Source organism: Malaya genurostris, chromosome 3 (assembly GCF_030247185.1).
Source record: "Malaya genurostris strain Urasoe2022 chromosome 3, Malgen_1.1, whole genome shotgun sequence".
NCBI lineage: Eukaryota > Metazoa > Arthropoda > Insecta > Diptera > Culicidae > Malaya > Malaya genurostris.
Genome location: NC_080572.1, coordinates 143,348,397 through 143,366,128, shown reverse-complemented (window position 1 = coordinate 143,366,128; position 17,732 = coordinate 143,348,397). Strand labels below are relative to the sequence as shown.

The window sequence follows — 17,732 nt, the reverse complement described above, 5'->3', positions numbered from 1 at the left end:
TATCGCAGTGAGTTCCTCAATTTGGTCCTTGTGAATGCTAGAAACGAATCCCTACAGCATATTGATAGTTTCTTTCAATAAATTATGCAAATCCGAAATGAAATAATCGACAATAAAATTCTGTATGCGGCTATTTTTATAGCCGTTAGGACCGCCCATTAGTGAAAAAGCTATAAACGAAATCACATAAAAGGAAATCTCTTAACAAAAATTCAATCAGTTTGGATTCTATCGCCCCTGCAAACAGATGTGTTTTGTGTCGTCTGCACAGCTAGTTTCGCTTTTGACAAGAGCGATTACGTCACAGTTGCCAGTCATTAGCATTGGGGAAAAAACAACGGTAGAGAGCATTGCACAATATCAGCCGTTCTAATGGCTCTAAAAGTTTTCTAAAGAACTATTAGGATTTGTTGTTCGCAAATCGTAGGGAAATATCCTCAGTTTACGGCAAATCAAGAACAGTTTGCTTAGATTTGTGCACTTTTCGCTGTGTGAAATTCACAGTAATCGAGATCAAGTGAAGTCTTTTTTGCGAAAAATGTTCCAGAGTTTAATGTCGTAGAGAATTACGCAATTTGACTCTTCTGAATGCTGGAAACGAATCCCTACAGCATATTGATAGTTTCTTTCAATAAATTATGCAAATCCGAAATGAAATAATCGACAATAAAATTCTGTATGCGGCTATTTTTATGGCCGTTAGGATCGCCCATTAGTGAAAAAGCTACAAACGAAATCACATAAAAGGAAATCTCTTAACAAAAATTCAATCAGTTTGGATTCTATCGCCCCTGCAAGCAGATGTGTTTTGTGTCGTCTGCACAGCTAGTTTCGCTTTTGACAAGAGCGATTACGTCACAGCTGCCAGTCATTAGCATTGGGAAAAAAACAACGGTTGAGAGCATTGCACAATATCAGCCGTTCTAATGGTTCTAAAAGTTTTCTAAAGAACTATTAGGATTTGTTGTTCGCAAATCGTAGGGAAATATTCTCAGTTCACGGCAAATCAAGAACAGTGTGCACTTTTCGCTGTGTGAAATTCACAGTAATCGAGATCAAGTGAAGCCTTTTTTGCAAAAAATGTTTTAGAGTTTAATGTCGTAGAGAATTACGCAATTTGACTCTTCTGAATGCTGGAAACGAATCCCTACAGCATATTGATAGTTTCTTTCAATAAATTATGCAAATCCGAAATGAAATAATCGACAATAAAATTCTGTATGCGGCTATTTTTATTGCCGTTAGGACCGCCTATTAGTGAAAAAGCTACAAACGAAATCACATAAAAGGAAATCTCTTAACAAAAATTCAATCAGTTTGGATTCTATCGCCACTGCGAGCAGATGTGTTTTGTGTCGCCTGCACAGCTAGTTTCGCTTTCGACAAGAGCGATTACGTCACAGCTGCCAGTCATTAGCATTGGGAAAAAAACAACGGTGGAGAGCATTGCACAATATCAGCCGTTCTAATGGCTCTAAAAGTTTTCTAAAGAACTATTAGGATTTGTTGTTCGCAAATCGTAGGGAAATATCCTCAGTTTACGGCAAATCAAGAACAGTTTGCTTAGATTTGTGCACTTTTCGCTGTGTGAAATTCACAGTAATCGAGATCAAGTGAAGCCTTTTTTTGCGAAAAATGTTCCAGAGTTTAATGTCGTAGAGAATTACGCAATTTGACTCTTCTGAATGCTGGAAACGAATCCCTACAGCATATTGATAGTTTCTTTCAATAAAATATGCAAATCCGAAATGAAATAATCGGCATTAAAATTCTGTATGCGGCTATTTTTAAAGCCGTTAGGACCGCCTATTAGTGAAAAAGCTACAAACGAAATCACATAAAAGGAAATCTCTTAACAAAAATTCAATCAGTTTGGATACTATCGCCCCTGCAAACAGATGTGTTTTGTGTCGTCTGCACAGCTAGTTTCGCTTTTGACAAGAGCGATTACGTCACAGCTGCCAGTCATTAGCATTGGGAAAAAAACAACGGAGGAGAGCATTGCACAATATCAGCCGTTCTATATATATATATATATATATATATATATATATATATATATATATATATATATATATATATATATATATATATATATATATATATATATATATATATATATATATATATATATATATATATATATATATATATATATATATATATATATATATATATATATATATATATATATATATATGTATATATATATATATATATATATATATATATATATATATATATATATATATATATATATATATATATATATATATATATATATATATATATATTTATATATATATATATATATATATATATATATATATATATATATATTTATATATATATATATATATATATATATATATATATATATATATATATATATATATATATATATATATATATATATATATATATATGTATATATATATATATATATATATATATATATATATATATATATATATATATATATATATATATATATATATACATACAGAAGTAACGTTTTTAGGTCACAAAATCAGATAAATGAATCCTACCAGATAGTAATAAATACGAAGCAATAAAAAATTACCCCTGAAGTAAGAAACCTATTCAAAATGACTTTTTTTTTCGAAAACAACCATATTTTAAATGACACATATCAAGGAATACAGAAAGTAAAACCGATGCATCGTGTAATTACAGAAGTTAGAGATGTAAGACAAACACTCCTGTTTGCAATCTGCAAATACCAAGAAAAAATCAGAGCAGTTAGCAGAGTAGCAATCTCTTGCAATGATAAAATATTTGAAATGGTACATATGGAAATGTTTAAAGGACTCATCCTACAAAAACTGAAAACACCATTATCATCTACTAACCACCGAAGTTTATTAAAAACCTTCGCGAAATACAAATAATATTAACGAATCACCATGAACTACCTACAGGAGGATACATCGGACAAAACAGATTGTGAAATTTGCAAAAACAACAAAATCATTAAACATACTAAAGAGAAATTATGTTGGCCACTAACATAGCAAGTGACGACAATTGCTGTTGTTAAGACAACCCTTGGAGTTACCATAGCTGACCCTAGCAACGGTAGCAAACAGGAGTTTGAAAAATTTTCACTTTGTACTTTGAATTGAATGAATAAAGACCTATTTTTTGGTATACGAAGTTTTCTTCATTTATAATGAAGTACAACATTTGGCGACGAGGAAATTAAGAATTCATCGCATTGAGAGAAAGTTCCCGTTATCGAATACAATGGCACACGGTGGCGAAGACAGTTTTTCGGACAATAATTTGATGCAACAGATCGTTCGACAAAACCAGCAGATGGCAGAGCAGAACTCACGATTGATGATCCTCCTGGAGCGATTCGGCATTCAAGAAGGCTCCGATTCCGGTCGTTCGTCACGTAACCCGGAATTCATCATCGAATCACTGGCTTCCAACATCCATGAGTTTACGTACGATCCAGATAATGGATTAGTTTTCGACCGGTGGTATCGAAAATACGAAGATCTTTTTCTCAAGGACGGTGCGAAATTGGACGATGCAGCGAAAGTACGATTACTCCTGAGAAGTCTCAGTGTCAACGTTTTCGATCGATACGTCAATTTCGTGCTTCCACAACATCCCCGTGAGTTCTCGTTTGAAGAAACTGTGAAGAAACTCAAGGGTCTGTTCAGCATTCGCATTTCACTGTTCAGCAAACGTTATCATTGTTTTCAGCTGACAAAAAACGATGCTGATGACTTTGTGACATACGCTGGAACAGTTAACAAGCACTGTGAAGATTTTGAGTTAAACAAACTAACCGCCGATCAATTCAAAAGTTTGGTTTTCATCTGTGGACTTCGTTCGTCGAAGGACGCGGATATTCGAACAAGATTATTGTCAAAGCTCGAAACGAACGTTGAAGAAGATTGTAAACTAGAATCGCTTATCACGGAATGTCAACGTCTTCACAATCTCAAGCATGATACCGCTATGGTGGAACAGAAGCAGAAAACGGTAAGCTCTGTCTGTACAGTCAAGCAGAAGAAGACTCATCCGAATCCATCTGGACCGAAAACCACCACAAACGGTAAATTAAGCACCCCGAAGACACCCTGTTGGCAATGCGGTGAAATGCATTTTGTTCGCGACTGTTCGTTTACAAAGCATTTGTGCAGAGACTGTAAGCAAACCGGACATAAGGAAGGTTACTGTGGCTGCTACACTGCGAAGACAGCAAGCAAGAAAAAGCATCACAAGGTAAATGGAGTTTATGTAAAGATTAATGATGCAGAAGTGACTCTGCAGTTTGACACCGCTTCAGACATCACAATCATTTCTCGGATGCAGTGGAGCAAAAACCTTGGATCACCTCCTTTACTCCCAACCACACGAGTAGCGACAACAGCATCTGGTAAGGCTCTCCAATTTCTTGGTGAACTTTCAAGTACAGTTACACTTGGAAGCATTACCAAAATCGGAAAACTCTACGTGGCCCATAACAATCTCAACCTGTTTGGGCTCGAGTGGATTGATTTGTTCGATCTATGGCACAAATCATTGTCAGCAATTTGCAACCAAGTACAAGTTGATATTCCCAGCGTAGTCGAACACTATAAATCAAGATTCCCCGATGTATTCCTGAAAGGTCTTGGGCACTGCAAGAAAACTCAGGTACGTCTATTTTTGAAACCAGGATTCCAGTATACAAACAAAAGTGTCCTGTTCCATTCACGACTATCGGAAAAGTTGATGCTGAGTTGCAACGTCTTCAAGAGCTGGGTATTATCACTCCGGTTGATTTTTCGCAATGGGCTGCACCAATTGTCGTGGTAAAAAAACAGGAGGGAAGATACGAATCTGTGCCGATTATTCAACAGGACTCAACGCCGCTCTGGAGTCAAACATATATCCACTACCAGTTCCCGAAGACATTTTCAGCAAGCTCAACGGCTGTAATTATTTCAGCATAATCGATCTCAGCGACGCCTACCTGCAAGTAGAAGTGGATGACGACTCGAAAAATTTGCTGGCCATAAACACCCATCGAGGACTGTTTCGTTTCAACCGGCTCGCACCTGGGGTGAAATCCGCACCTGGAGCTTTCCAACAGCTGATGAACACGATGATTGCAGATATCGAGGGTGTCGAATCGTTCCTGGATGATCTAATGGTTTACAGTAAAACAGTTGAAGAACATCATGCAATTCTCACTGTTCTTTTCAACCGAATGCAGCAGTAAATCAAATACCTTGCACATATCGTTGATAAAACTGGTATACGACCAGATCCTGCGAAAATTGAAGCTATAGTTAATATGCCTCCTCCAACGGATATAACCAGTTTACGTTCATTTCTCGGTGCAGTAAACTTCTACGCCAAGTTTGTCGCGGAAATGCACCAGCTTCGGAAACCGCTTGATGCTCTTCTCAAGAAGGATGCCAAGTTCGTGTGGAACAACGATTGCCAGAGGTCTTTTAGAAGATTCAAGGAAATTCTGCAATCTGACCTCCTGCTAACCCATTACGACCCGGTTATGGAATTCATCGTTGCAGTAGATGCATCTCAATCGGGAATTGGTGCCTGCACAATGCATAAGTTTCCAGATGGTGCTATCAAAGTCGTTTCACATGCATCCCGCTCCCTCACCGCTGCTGAAAGAGGATACGGACAAGTAGAGAAGGAAGGTCTAGCTTTGGTGTTCGCTGTAACGAAGTTTCACCGAATGCTACTTGGTCGCAAATTCACTCTTCAAACAGACCATCAGCCACTCTTGAGGATTTTTGGGTCCAAAAAGGGAATTCCGCTCCACACAGCAAACCGTCTTCAACGATGGGCATTGACGCTATTGGGCTACGATTTCGACATTCAGTATGTATCTACCAGCCAGTTTGGAAATGCCGATGTATTATCTCGCCTGATCAGTCATCACTCAAAAACGGAAGAAGATTTTGTCATCGCTTCAATCCAACTGGAAAACGACATCGAGGTTTCACTTAAAGAAGCTGTTAGTATACTACCTGTGACATTCAACATGGTACGAGCTGCTACAGTCAAGTGCCCCATACTACAGCAAGTTATCAAATTCATCAATGAAGGATGGCCTTGTAACATCAAAGAAATAGTAAATTCCGATGTACAACCGTTTTACATTTATCGTGATGTCCTGGAAATAGTGAAAGGGTGCGTTATGTTTTCCAACCGTTTGATGATTCCTGAGACATATCGCAAACCAATCCTTAAACAACTTCATAAGGGGCATCCTGGGATGGAAAGAATGAAAGCTCTTGCTAGAAGCCATGTATACTGGCCCCGAATCGATGATGATGTTGTCGATCACGTCAAGCGATGTGACAGCTGTGCTACTCATTCGAAGACACCTCCAAAGGTTCCTCTGCAATCATGGCCACTGTCACAGTTTCCTTGGGAACGCATCCACGTCGATTTTGCTGGACCTATCAACGGTCTTCACTTTTTAGTTGTTGTTGATTCGTTTTCCAAATGGCCCGAAATTACCGTCGTACATGCTCCGACTACATCAACTGTCATCAAGTTTCTGGATGAATTATTCGCCCGTTTTGGAGTTCCGACCACTATCGTTTCGGACAATGGTTCACAGTTTTCATCGATGCAGTTCACAGCATTCTGTAACAAAAATGGTGTTCAACATTTGCAGATTTCCCCGTACCACCCACAGTCAAACGGACAAGCGGAACGCTTCGTAGATACATTGAAGACAGCGTTATGCAAGATCAATGAGGGGGAAGGTATCTCAGAATCACTGCAAATCTTTCTGCAAGCTTACAGGTCAACTCCAAGTCGTGTACTGAATGGTAAAACACCATCTCAACTGATGATCGGAAGAAACATACGGACAGTTCTAAGTCTTCTCCGACCACGACAATCGATGCCGCTAGCAATCAACCAGCAACAGAACGACCAGTTTAACCGCAAGCATGGTGCAGTACTTCGGACCTTACAAGCAGGTAATAAAGTTTATGCGAAGGTCTACCAAAGTAACTCAAAATGGACATGGGCTCCTGGGGTTATCATTGAAGCTATCGGTGAAGTAAATTTTAACGTTCTCCTGAATGACTGGCATGGGAGAAGGAAACTCATCAGATCACATGCAAATCAAGTCAAGCATCGCTATAGTGAGCAAGAAGATGAATCTAAAAAAAACTCTCCACTCAACATTTTCGTCGATGAGTTTGGATTGCAAGTTACCCCGATTCCAGTACATCAAGAACCTGAAGAGAATCCTGAATCCAAAGACGAACCAAGACTTGAACCTTTTTTGGTATTCTGGAAATAACAAAGGAGGAATGTTGGCCACTAACATAGCAAGTGACGACAATTGCTGTTGTTAAGACAACCCTTGGAGTTACCATAGCTAACCCTAGCAACGGTAGCAAACAGGAGTTTGAAAAATTTTCACTTTGTACTTTGAATTGAATGAATGAAGACCTATTTTTTGGTATACGAAGTTTTCTTCATTTATAATGAAGTACAACAAATTACAAATTACGAATATACCTACTAAACAATTTGAAATAGTGACAATCGATACTGTAGGATCATTGCCCGAAATAAAAAATAATAGCAGATACGCTGTAAGCTTACAGCTAACAAGCTAACGTAGTAGCTAAAGCGTTAGTATATAATTTTATCCTAACTTACGGTAAGCTTCTTGAGTTAAAAACTGATAGAGGAACCGAATATAAAAAGGCGGGTGGGTAATGTCAGAGACATAACTGGATGTCGTGAATACGAAAACAAATGACATGTTCCTTAACACTTCCGAATATCAATTAGTTGATCAATTGTATGAATTATGCAAGCATTCCCCTTTTTCACATTTTTCGCAAAAACAAAGAAGGCTTCATCTTCTTCATCTCGATTACTGTGAATTTCACACGGCGAAAAGTGCACAAATCTAATCAAACTGTTCTACATTTGCACTAAACTGAGGATATTTTCTTTCGATTTGCGAACAACACATCCTAATAGATCTTCAGAAAACTTTTAGAGCCATTAGAACGGCTGATTTTTTATAATGCTCTCCAACGTTGCTTTTTCATCCATCGAAATGACTGGCAGCTGTGACGTAATCGCTCATGTCGGAAGCGAAACTAGCTGTGCAGGCGACACAAAACACATCTGCTCGCAGTGGCGATAGAATCCAAACTGATTCAATTTTTGTTAAGAGATTTCCTTTTATGTGATTTCGTTTGTAGCTTTTTCACTAATGGGCGGTCCTAACGGCTATAAAAATAGCCGCATACAGAATTTTTATGTCGATTATTTCATTTCGGATTTGCATAATTTATTGAAAAAAAACTATCAATATGCTGTAGGGATTCATTTCCAGCATTCAGAAGGGTCGAATTGCGTAATTCTCTACGATATTAGACTCTGGAACATTTTTCGCAAAAAAAAAGGCTTCACTAGATCTCGATTACTGTGAATTTCACACAGCGAAAAGTGCACAAATCTAACCAAATTGTTCTTGATTTGCACTAAACTGAGGATAATTAACTGCGATTTGCGAAAAACGAATCCTAATAGTTCTTTAGAAAACTTTTAGAGCCATTAGAACGGCTGATATTGTGCAATGCTCTCCACCGTTGTTTTTTTCCCAATGCTAATGACTGGCAGCTGTGACGTAATCGCTCTTGTCGAAAGCGAAACTAGCTTTGCAGACGACACAAAACACATCTGCTCGCAGTGGCGATTGAATACAAACTGATTGAATTTTTGTTAAGAGATTTCCTTTTATGTGATAGCCGCATACAGAATTTTATTGTCGATTATTTCATTTCGGATTTGCAAAATTAGTGAAAGAAACTATCAATATGCTGTAGGGATTCGTTTCTAGCATTCACAAGGACCAAATTGAGGAACTCACTGCGATATTCACCACTTTTCGGAACATTTTTCCCGGACGATTTGTTGTACAGCAGCAGATATTTTGTTCTCTTCCTTAGAACGCGTTCTGATTGGCTGGTGTTGGCATAGAGCAAATGAGACAGGTTTTTCAATAGTGTACTATTGAAATACTTCAATACTTTTGCTATACACGTTTAAGTTGAAAAATTTCGATTCTATTGGTAGTTAGATTATATAAATCCTTCCACAGATCACTGAGCTATGAGCTTTCAAAATACGAGGAAGGCAAACGCGCCATATGAATTATCCTCTTTGATACTCGTTTATACCAAACATTTCAGAAAAGTTTAATTTTGAACTATTTGAGACTATGTCACACAACTAAAAATTTTATCATAAAATTGTGATCATATTTCCGATGGCATGTCGCAAGAATTATGTTGATTCATTAGATACAACAATAGATATTCACGATCAAAAACTTATCACTCTCTCAGAGGGTAAATTTTGAAAAGGTACCTCATAGTCAAGTAAGTCGTATTCACGACAAAATGAGGTTCTAGAACAAATTTGCAAATTGATAAAAATCAAACAAACAAAGACAGCTTATCATCCTCAGACAATTAGTTCTTTGGAGAGAAATCACAGATGCCACAACGAGTTTCTGCGATCTTTTATCAACGAACATCAATGTGACTGGGATGATTGGTTACAATACTATGCATTTTCATATAACACAACACCACACTCAGATCATGGGCACACACCCTACGAACTAGTGTTCGGTGTAAAAGCAAGACTACCACAAGATACCTACCCAGAAAAAATTGACAATACCGACTACACAAATCACACGAAAAAGCAAACAAACAACTAATACACCAGAAAGAAATTAGAAAATCAATAACAGACCACCTGTCCAACCCAATAGAAATACATTTGAACGACATAGTGTACCCTAGAGTGCCTATAACCAGAGTGACGACATCTCATCCGTAATGTTGGCAACAATTCAAAACATTCCATTAGCTTTACATTGAATTGACAGGTCGTTTGCTCGTTTGGAACTGGTAGCTGTAATTCCAAACGAACAGCTGTCGCCACTCTGATTATAGTCACTCTAGTGTACCCTAAGACAAGACCTGACAACTGGGAGGGCTGCTTTTGTTCCAAAATGGACCAGTTTCTGATTGGCTGATTTTGATGTTGCCACCCGCACATTGTGAAAAGAAAAAAACTTTTGCAGGGTACGCGAGCAATGATGCCAAGTATAAAGAAAATCAGAAAACAAGTTCATTAAAATGTATAATTTTAGCTCACCAATGAAAATGAAAATTTTCACAGAATGTTCCACTTTGTCTCAATCTCATTTGTAATAAATGTTTATAGTGGCAAAAAGATTTATTATATTAGTATGTTTATTTTTACGAGAAGAATGAACTGTTGTGTTCCACACTGTGGTCGCACTAAGCATTTCTATCCAAACTTGACTTTTTTCGGTTTCCAAAAGATCCGGTAATACGTCAACAATGGATTCGATTTTTCGTTCAACATGAGATATTTCGTGTTGTGTCATCAAAGCTCAATTGATTGTTTTTAAACGTTAATATATAATTAAAAAATTGATTCACCAAAACATTTTTCATGTTTATTGCAAATCAAAAACCGAGTCTAAAAATTTAAATTAAATAAATATTTTTTTCTTATCATAAAGTTATTAAAAAATCTGTAAATATGGCTACACTGTAGCCGATACGTTGATATTTATCCCACAGGGCTAAAATGATGAGAAGGATGATTCAGAAGGAAGAATAAGAAGCCAGTTGTCAGGTCTTGTCTTAGGGGAAAATAGCAAAAAACCTACCAGTTTACGGTACTGTCATCAGCCACCACAAGGCTGCCAACACAAACCAGATTTTCGGTTTTGTTTTTGATGGTACTTACAACTAACACGAGCATTAATGTACGAAAAATGTGGAACCGTAACGTGATGTATACCATAAACGATTTAATTTCATGTCTCGAGCTAAACACAACTGGCTACTGAAAAGAATTCGTTTTCCAGCATACGAGAACATGTCTTGAGAATTGGATTGAAATGGCATCGATTCGAACGTTGGCCGCCCATGGCAACTCTGGTGGATGGGGAATGCAAGCGAGACAGTGTCATAAGTGTCAATGTGTTGATGTACAAACACATCAAATCACAACTCACAAATCGTCTCTCAGTGGGTTCTAATATTTGATGCGCACTCAGCGCTCATCTGCTGATTGTTTGACACTACGATGTTGAGACGATGTTTTCTCTACACAAATGGTTACCCAGTTACTCAACTCGTTCTGCAATGCTTTTGAAACCGATTTGCAGGTGAGCTGAACTCGGTGATGATGAAGTACTGAGTAGAGGTGGTCGGGTCTCGGATATTTTAACCGAAACCCGACCCGTACCCGTACCCGACGGGTTTTTGGTCGGATACGGGTAAAAATTTTTATTTTCAATCGGGTACGGGTCGGGTATGAGTAAAAAAATTTACTGCTCGCTCGGGTACGGGTAATTTTTTTTTCCGATCGATTACCCGACCATTTGTATTCCACATAAATATGTTTACACGTTGACGAGATTTTTTTTATTGCAAAACAGTTCTTCCGAAAAATAAACAATTTGATTCAAGGGGTTTTGACATTCGCGCCTAGGACCAGACCTGACAACTGGCATTTTTTTCCAGAAAAAAAATTTCCTTTCATTTAAAAAAAACGATCAATCATAGTTACGTGTCCCGGGTTGGCGGTTCAATGCATATGATGCTGGTCTTACAAGCCAGTTGTCGTATGTTCGAGCCCCGACCTGAAAGGATTCCTAGTGTCAGTAGGATCCATAGTACTAGCCATGCAATGATTCTGTACACTAAGAATCGGCTGCGAAGTCTGTTGAAACAGAAAGGCCAAATTCCACCAAAGGAATGTAATGCCAAGACTTTGCTTATAGTTACGTGAAAAGTTATGTGAATATTTTCCTCCATACTTTTTTGTAACATATTTAATAAGACACTGCCTTAGCTCTAAGATGTTGCGGTGAGACCCTACTTTTCACGTAGGTTTTAATGGACTGCCATTTCAAATCTGTTTAATGCACAATCCAGTAAAAATTATTTGATTCATATTTAAAATGTAGTGTAGTACTCATATCACATTCAGATACCAGAAAACTGTTATTTTAAATATTGGTTGGAGATTTTCAAAATTTTTATATAAACCATTAGGATTCTAACCATAAAAGCATGAACATTTATTTCAGAAAATCTGCATAGAAGTTCTTGTTATTCTTCACTTCTGGGTGGTGTCACCTCACTTGAAATGACACCGATTGATGGCACAGCAAGTTGGGCTATATTGCCAGTTAATTTTCGTTACTTTTCACTGGACTACAAGTGAAAATCTCGACGCGTGACAACGTGGAATCGCAAAAGTACGGGTGAAAATCTTTTCTCGCGAAATATTCGAATTTTCACCGTGTTCACTCGTTGAGGGTTCCACCGGAGGTGGCACAGAAGTTCAATGGCTGTAAAAACCATCAGCTACCGTTAACATCGTGGGTGTGGGTTTGTGAGGCTTACAAAACGGGAATATTTGACAGATTAATTTAAATCAAAATCATAGGCCCTTATTCTGCGAGTCGAGTGAGGTGAGATAAGTCGAGTCACCAGAGTCACACGATTCTGACAGTCGAATGCAGTGACAAAAGTCACCATGAGTGAACTCCGATGAACTCTCACCGTATTCTTGCAGTCGAATCACGGTGACAGAAGTCACTACGGTGAGTTTTAAAGTCGGTACCGATAAAGCAAGTGACAGAAGACAAATTTGAAAAAAACGTTAATATTTTCAATTTCCTTTCACCGTGAATGTAAATTTTGTTTGCAAGTAGATTAAATTCGTATTTGATAAAAAAAAATCTTAAATTGCTGTGCAAAATTCATGCCTTTGTAAAAAATCTTTAGTTTTCAGCGATTGAACAACTGCCGCCGTTGAATTGAAACCAAAAATTGAGACCAACTAAACAAAGCGAAGTGAAAATAGATACAAAACGGTAGTTGTAAAGAAATTTGTTTTCTTCGTTTATTTTATTTTATGAATTGGGGATGGTTTCTCACATGGAGAAAAAAACTAATGAAGAAAAAGGGCAAAGGTTTGCTGAAACGGCAAATATCTCGAAAACCAATTACAATATTTAGGGGGTTTGTTGGTTTGTGCATAAAGCACATATTTTATTTCTATTTCTTCGCGTTTCGCCTTCGGCTCGTCAGTGCTTAAAGCAAATCAAACTGACCTGCCATCTCGTGCCTAGCAGTTCAACTTAAACCGCTAAGCAGACGCAAAGTTTGCACTACTTATGCAACCCTCAAATAATATTGCACAAGTGCTATATTATTTCTGCAGCGGTTTAAGTTGAACTGCTGCACGAGATGGCAGTTCAGTTTGAACTGCTTCAAGCACTGACGAGCCGAAGGCGAAACGCGAAGAAATAGAAATAAAATGTGCTTTTTGCACAAACCAACAAAACCCCTAAATGTTCACATTCTGCGACGGCCAGTAATAAGCCGTCACTCGTTTACGCCTGAGACGTCAGAAATTGTGCAATATTATTTGAGGGTTGCATAAGTAGTGCAAACTTAGCGTCTGCTTAGCGGTTTAAGTTGAACTGCTAGGCACGAGATGGCAGTTCAATTTGAACTGCTTTAAGCACTGACGAGCCGAAGGCGAAACGCAAAGAAATACAATTGCAATAGTTTTGGAATCGTTTAACCGCTGATTTGAATAGTCTTGGACCTCCCATTCGTTCTATAACGGAAGCCGTTTCAAATCTTCTTTCATTGGACATGGCGGTGAACAATAGCGGTAACAAAAAACTTTTGTAAATAAAGCAAATAGCGAAACAGCGTCCTTTTTACTACAGGTAGTGTGTTTGGACTGGAGTCGAACGCAAGTTCATCGACCACACCAGCGAATCAACTATCCAGTGAAATTGAACGATGTGATGAAAATTTAGTTTGTTTAGAGAATGAAAATCCGGAGATAGTAGACGAAAATGCTAACATTCGTCGCTCGCATAGTCTGCCACGGAACAATCAACAGAAAAATCGAGAAAAACGTTAGAAATTACAAACAGAATACATTAGACGCATTAGAAATAATGTTAGAGAAATAACTAAGTATTCGAAAAAAAACTTTGCAGCTAAAAGAGAAAGAACTCGACATAAAACGACAGGGAAACTTGATGAAGGAAAAGCAGCATCAAGAGCTGATAAAATATAAGCTAGCAGTTCTTGAATACAAGAAAAAAATCGGAACTGATGGCAAAAATGTGATATGTTTAAGTTAAACCGTTTTTAACCCCAAACATTTGTTAAATTATTAAGAATTCAAACTAACCATGTAACTAACCTTCGACACGGAGAATAATAGAAGTTTGTGATATAGTTCATTTAACTTTATTTCACTTCGGAGTTCGTCTCCGTGATCCTCGTTCTATTTCAGCCTTTCACTTTTCCTTCCTTAGAACCTAACTTTACATTTTCCTCCGGCCATATCTTCTGACCGTCCTCTTCCTTTCACTTACTACGAATCTCCAACCCAAGAACTCTAAAGCGGCTCTCACGTCCTACTCAAAACCCTCTCTCTCATTTTATTCCTTCATTCTCTAGGGTGGTCACAACTTCCCCTGTCCAGCTAACACTCAGTCCTCATGTTGCTGACGTGTTGGCGATAATTTCGTCTCCGGATGCCGGTAGTGAACTGGGACGCTGTCGGTATGGCTTGAGAAGATTCAGGTGAAATATACCCCTCTCCTTTCCACACACCGGATATACCAAAACAAAGACGTCTTGATGAAGAACCTTGCCGATCTTGTAGGGTCCTTCGTAAACGAAGAAAAATTTCTTAATAACTGCCTCGGCGGCCGAAGAACAGGGATTTGCTTTGACCAAAACCAGATCACCTTCCTTCGGATAAACGGCTTGCTTCGGGGCATCACGACTACGCCTTTCTGACTTCAGCTTCAAGTGACTTCGGATTTTGTTCAGATCAACTTCCATGTCTGCTTCCTTCGGGAACCGTAGCAAACTTCTTATGGCATCCGTCGGAGGCTGGTTCAACTGAATTTCTATTGGGGTCTTTCCGGTCGACTCATGGTACGAGCTATTGAGCCACATAGCGAAGCTTTGCAGCATCGAAGACCAAGACCGATGTTTGTGATTACAGTACGTCCTGCAAAGTCTGGATAGTTCTCGCATAGTCCGCTCAACGGGGTTTGCCTGTGGGTGTCGCACTGATGTATGGACCATCCGGATATTCTTTGATTTGACAGCTTCTGTCCACGTCAAAGAAGTAAATTGACTTCCTCGATCGCAAAGGATGGCTGCCGGTGTTCCATGGATTTCAAAATACGTACTAAGCCGTTTCCAAAAAACTGTAGAAGTTGGCTTTTTGACCGCATAAAACAATATATATTTTGAGAAGACATCGATCGTCACCAAAACATACCGTACGCCTCCAATGTCTGGAGGTAGAGGCCCGAACAGATCCAGTGATAGCAACTCGTTGACCTTTTGCGGAAGAATACTGCGTACCGTACCAACAAAAGTATAGTTAGTTGGTTTTGCTAATTGACAAATCGAACACGTATTAACGTATGTTTTACACTATTTTCGCATTCCTTTCCAATAGGCCGATCTTTTAAGGCGTTCATAAGTTTTCTTTAATCCGAAATGTCCCGGTTGATCGTGGAAATAACCAAGCACATCAGCCCTCAAAGCGGGAGGGACGATCACTCTCCAATCACTATCAGATTTGCCTTTCATGAATAGCAGACCATTTTCTTTTAAAATTATACATTGAGGGGAACTCCGTGATTCTCCTTCCTTCACTCCGCAAAAGTGTTGTAATGCGATGTCCTGTGTCTGTAGAATTGGTAATTTCTTGAGTAGCTTGCGAAATCCTCGCTCTTCCTCTGTAAGTCGCCCGAGCGTTAACAGTCTATTAATGGTATCACCAGTACTCGATACAGCCGGGTTTCTTGATACAACGTCTGCCCATATGTTCTGATCTTCTTTTATGTATACCACTTCAAAATCAAACTGCTGTATGAACAAAATCCACCGTGTGAGTTGACCGTTTAACAGTCGACACTTAATGCGCGATGGTCGGTCACGATAGTAAACTTAAATCCTAGAAGATATTGTCTCCACTTTGCTAAAGCCCAAACAACTGCCAAAGCTTCTAGTTCAGTAACGGTGTAATTCATTTCCGCTGGCTTCAGAATTCGGCTGGCGTAGGAGAGAACTTGTTTATTTTCTTCATCATCGAATTGGAACAATACTGCGCCAATCCCAGAGTACGAGCTGTCAGTCTGAACGAAAAACTGCTTGTCCTCGAAAGGGTAATCGAGCGAGGTGTACTTCAGAAATAGATTTTTTACTGTATTAAACGCTTCCTTCTCATTAATTACATTATTTGAGTGAAGGTTTTGCTGTAACGGGGAGATGCGTTTTTACAGCTCTCAACAAGACATAGCAATATGCAATGAATACACGAATTGAATCAGTGACATGACATACACACTTAAATTTTTTAGCTGAGTCTCGGCAAAAAAATGCCGAGATTCGCACAGCCGAGTAATCAGCAATCATCTCGGCAAAAATAAAATAACTGAGCGTCTCGGCACCCTCAAATTTGACAAACGTCAAATATTGCCGAAATCGCCAGCATAAGATTTACTGTTTGCTCAGTGAAACGTTCGCTGAATATTCGGCAATCCAATAAAACGAAAAAATGAAAAAAACAAATTACCGAATCATCAGTAATTAAAAATCTAGTCAATTAATTTTGTTTGTAATTTCTAAACATTACAAACACACCATTCAGGATCAAAAATTCATTTTATTAACACTTAAAGGAGGCTTACAAATTTGTTGCCAGTAGTGCTTAAAGCCTCTACCTTAAAACATGTAGTATAATAAAAAGCGGCGTTTCCGGATGCGGCCACCTTGAGTCGAGCTGGAAATATGTAAATAAAAATAAATATACAAAAATTTTCAATATTTAATGATGCATATACGGTATTGTTTAACAAATAAACTTACTTTGATCTATTGAATTTGTCCATGCATTGGGTTATTTTTTCGCATATCCCCCAAAGTTTTGCCTCGAAGACTCTTTGAGCCCCATGTTGGGTGTTTTTCCCTTATAATGTGATCTGATAAAGTCGCTTTTTATAAAGCGAAACATGTCACTATATTTATTCAATATTTTTACTTGCAAGTGGTTCCACGTTTCTTCGAAGATTATCCATTTTTTCACTCGAGAATTTCATCTGAAAATAATCGCGCAATGCGAAGCGAAAATGTAACGCGGCAATAAATGACAGCTGTCGTGCTGAATCTCGGCAACAGCTAGCGCATATTCCGAAATCTCGGCAAACGTCTCTGCTGATGTCGGCATATCTGTTGTTTACTGATAAATTCAGCAAGCAATTATGCCAAATTTCGGCAAAGTGAAGCATTTTACCGAAATATCAGTGAATGCATTTAACGAAGTTCAGAAACATGCGTATTGATTACTGAGCAATCAGCAAATTTAGGTGTTGCTGATCAGTTTCGGCATTTTATTATGCCGAGCTCAAGAAATGGTTTTAAGTGTGTAGTTTATGTGGCCTAAAGTCAAAATTAACAGCAGTTAGCATTCGAAACTCAACTTTAAATTGACCGCAAAAAGCCAATCCTCAGTCTGTTGGCGTAAACTGAATATTCAATCTACAGCACTATCTAGTTCATGACGACAGTTGC

General features: G+C 38.3%; 2 protein-coding genes across 2 annotated transcripts; both read left to right on the top strand.

Annotated features, from left to right (window-relative positions):
* The first annotated feature begins 3,267 nt into the window (after nt 1-3,267).
* Nucleotides 3,268-5,245, top strand: LOC131434020 (uncharacterized protein K02A2.6-like). Its single transcript, XM_058600641.1, has 3 exons — nt 3,268-4,677; nt 4,722-4,785; nt 4,884-5,245. The coding sequence occupies exons 1-3, from the start codon at nt 3,268-3,270 to the stop codon at nt 5,243-5,245; spliced, it is 1,836 nt and encodes a 611-aa protein (XP_058456624.1).
* A 153-nt stretch (nt 5,246-5,398) lies between these two features.
* Nucleotides 5,399-14,046, top strand: LOC131434019 (uncharacterized protein K02A2.6-like). The gene is made up of 2 exons (XM_058600640.1): nt 5,399-6,989; nt 13,847-14,046. The coding sequence occupies exons 1-2, from the start codon at nt 5,399-5,401 to the stop codon at nt 14,044-14,046; spliced, it is 1,791 nt and encodes a 596-aa protein (XP_058456623.1).
* Nucleotides 14,047-17,732: the final 3,686 nt, after the last annotated feature.

Coding starts and splice junctions, on each gene's coding strand:
- LOC131434020 (XM_058600641.1), top strand. CDS start 3,268: ATGGCACACGGTGGCGAAGACAGTTTTTCGGACAATAATTTGATGCAA. Junction 4,678..4,721: donor GGCACTGCAAGAAAACTCAG/GTACGTCTATTT, acceptor TACAAACAAAAG/TGTCCTGTTCCATTCACGAC. Junction 4,786..4,883: donor GCAACGTCTTCAAGAGCTGG/GTATTATCACTC, acceptor ATTATTCAACAG/GACTCAACGCCGCTCTGGAG.
- LOC131434019 (XM_058600640.1), top strand. CDS start 5,399: ATGCACCAGCTTCGGAAACCGCTTGATGCTCTTCTCAAGAAGGATGCC. Junction 6,990..13,846: donor ACTTCGGACCTTACAAGCAG/GTAATAAAGTTT, acceptor TTTTTACTACAG/GTAGTGTGTTTGGACTGGAG.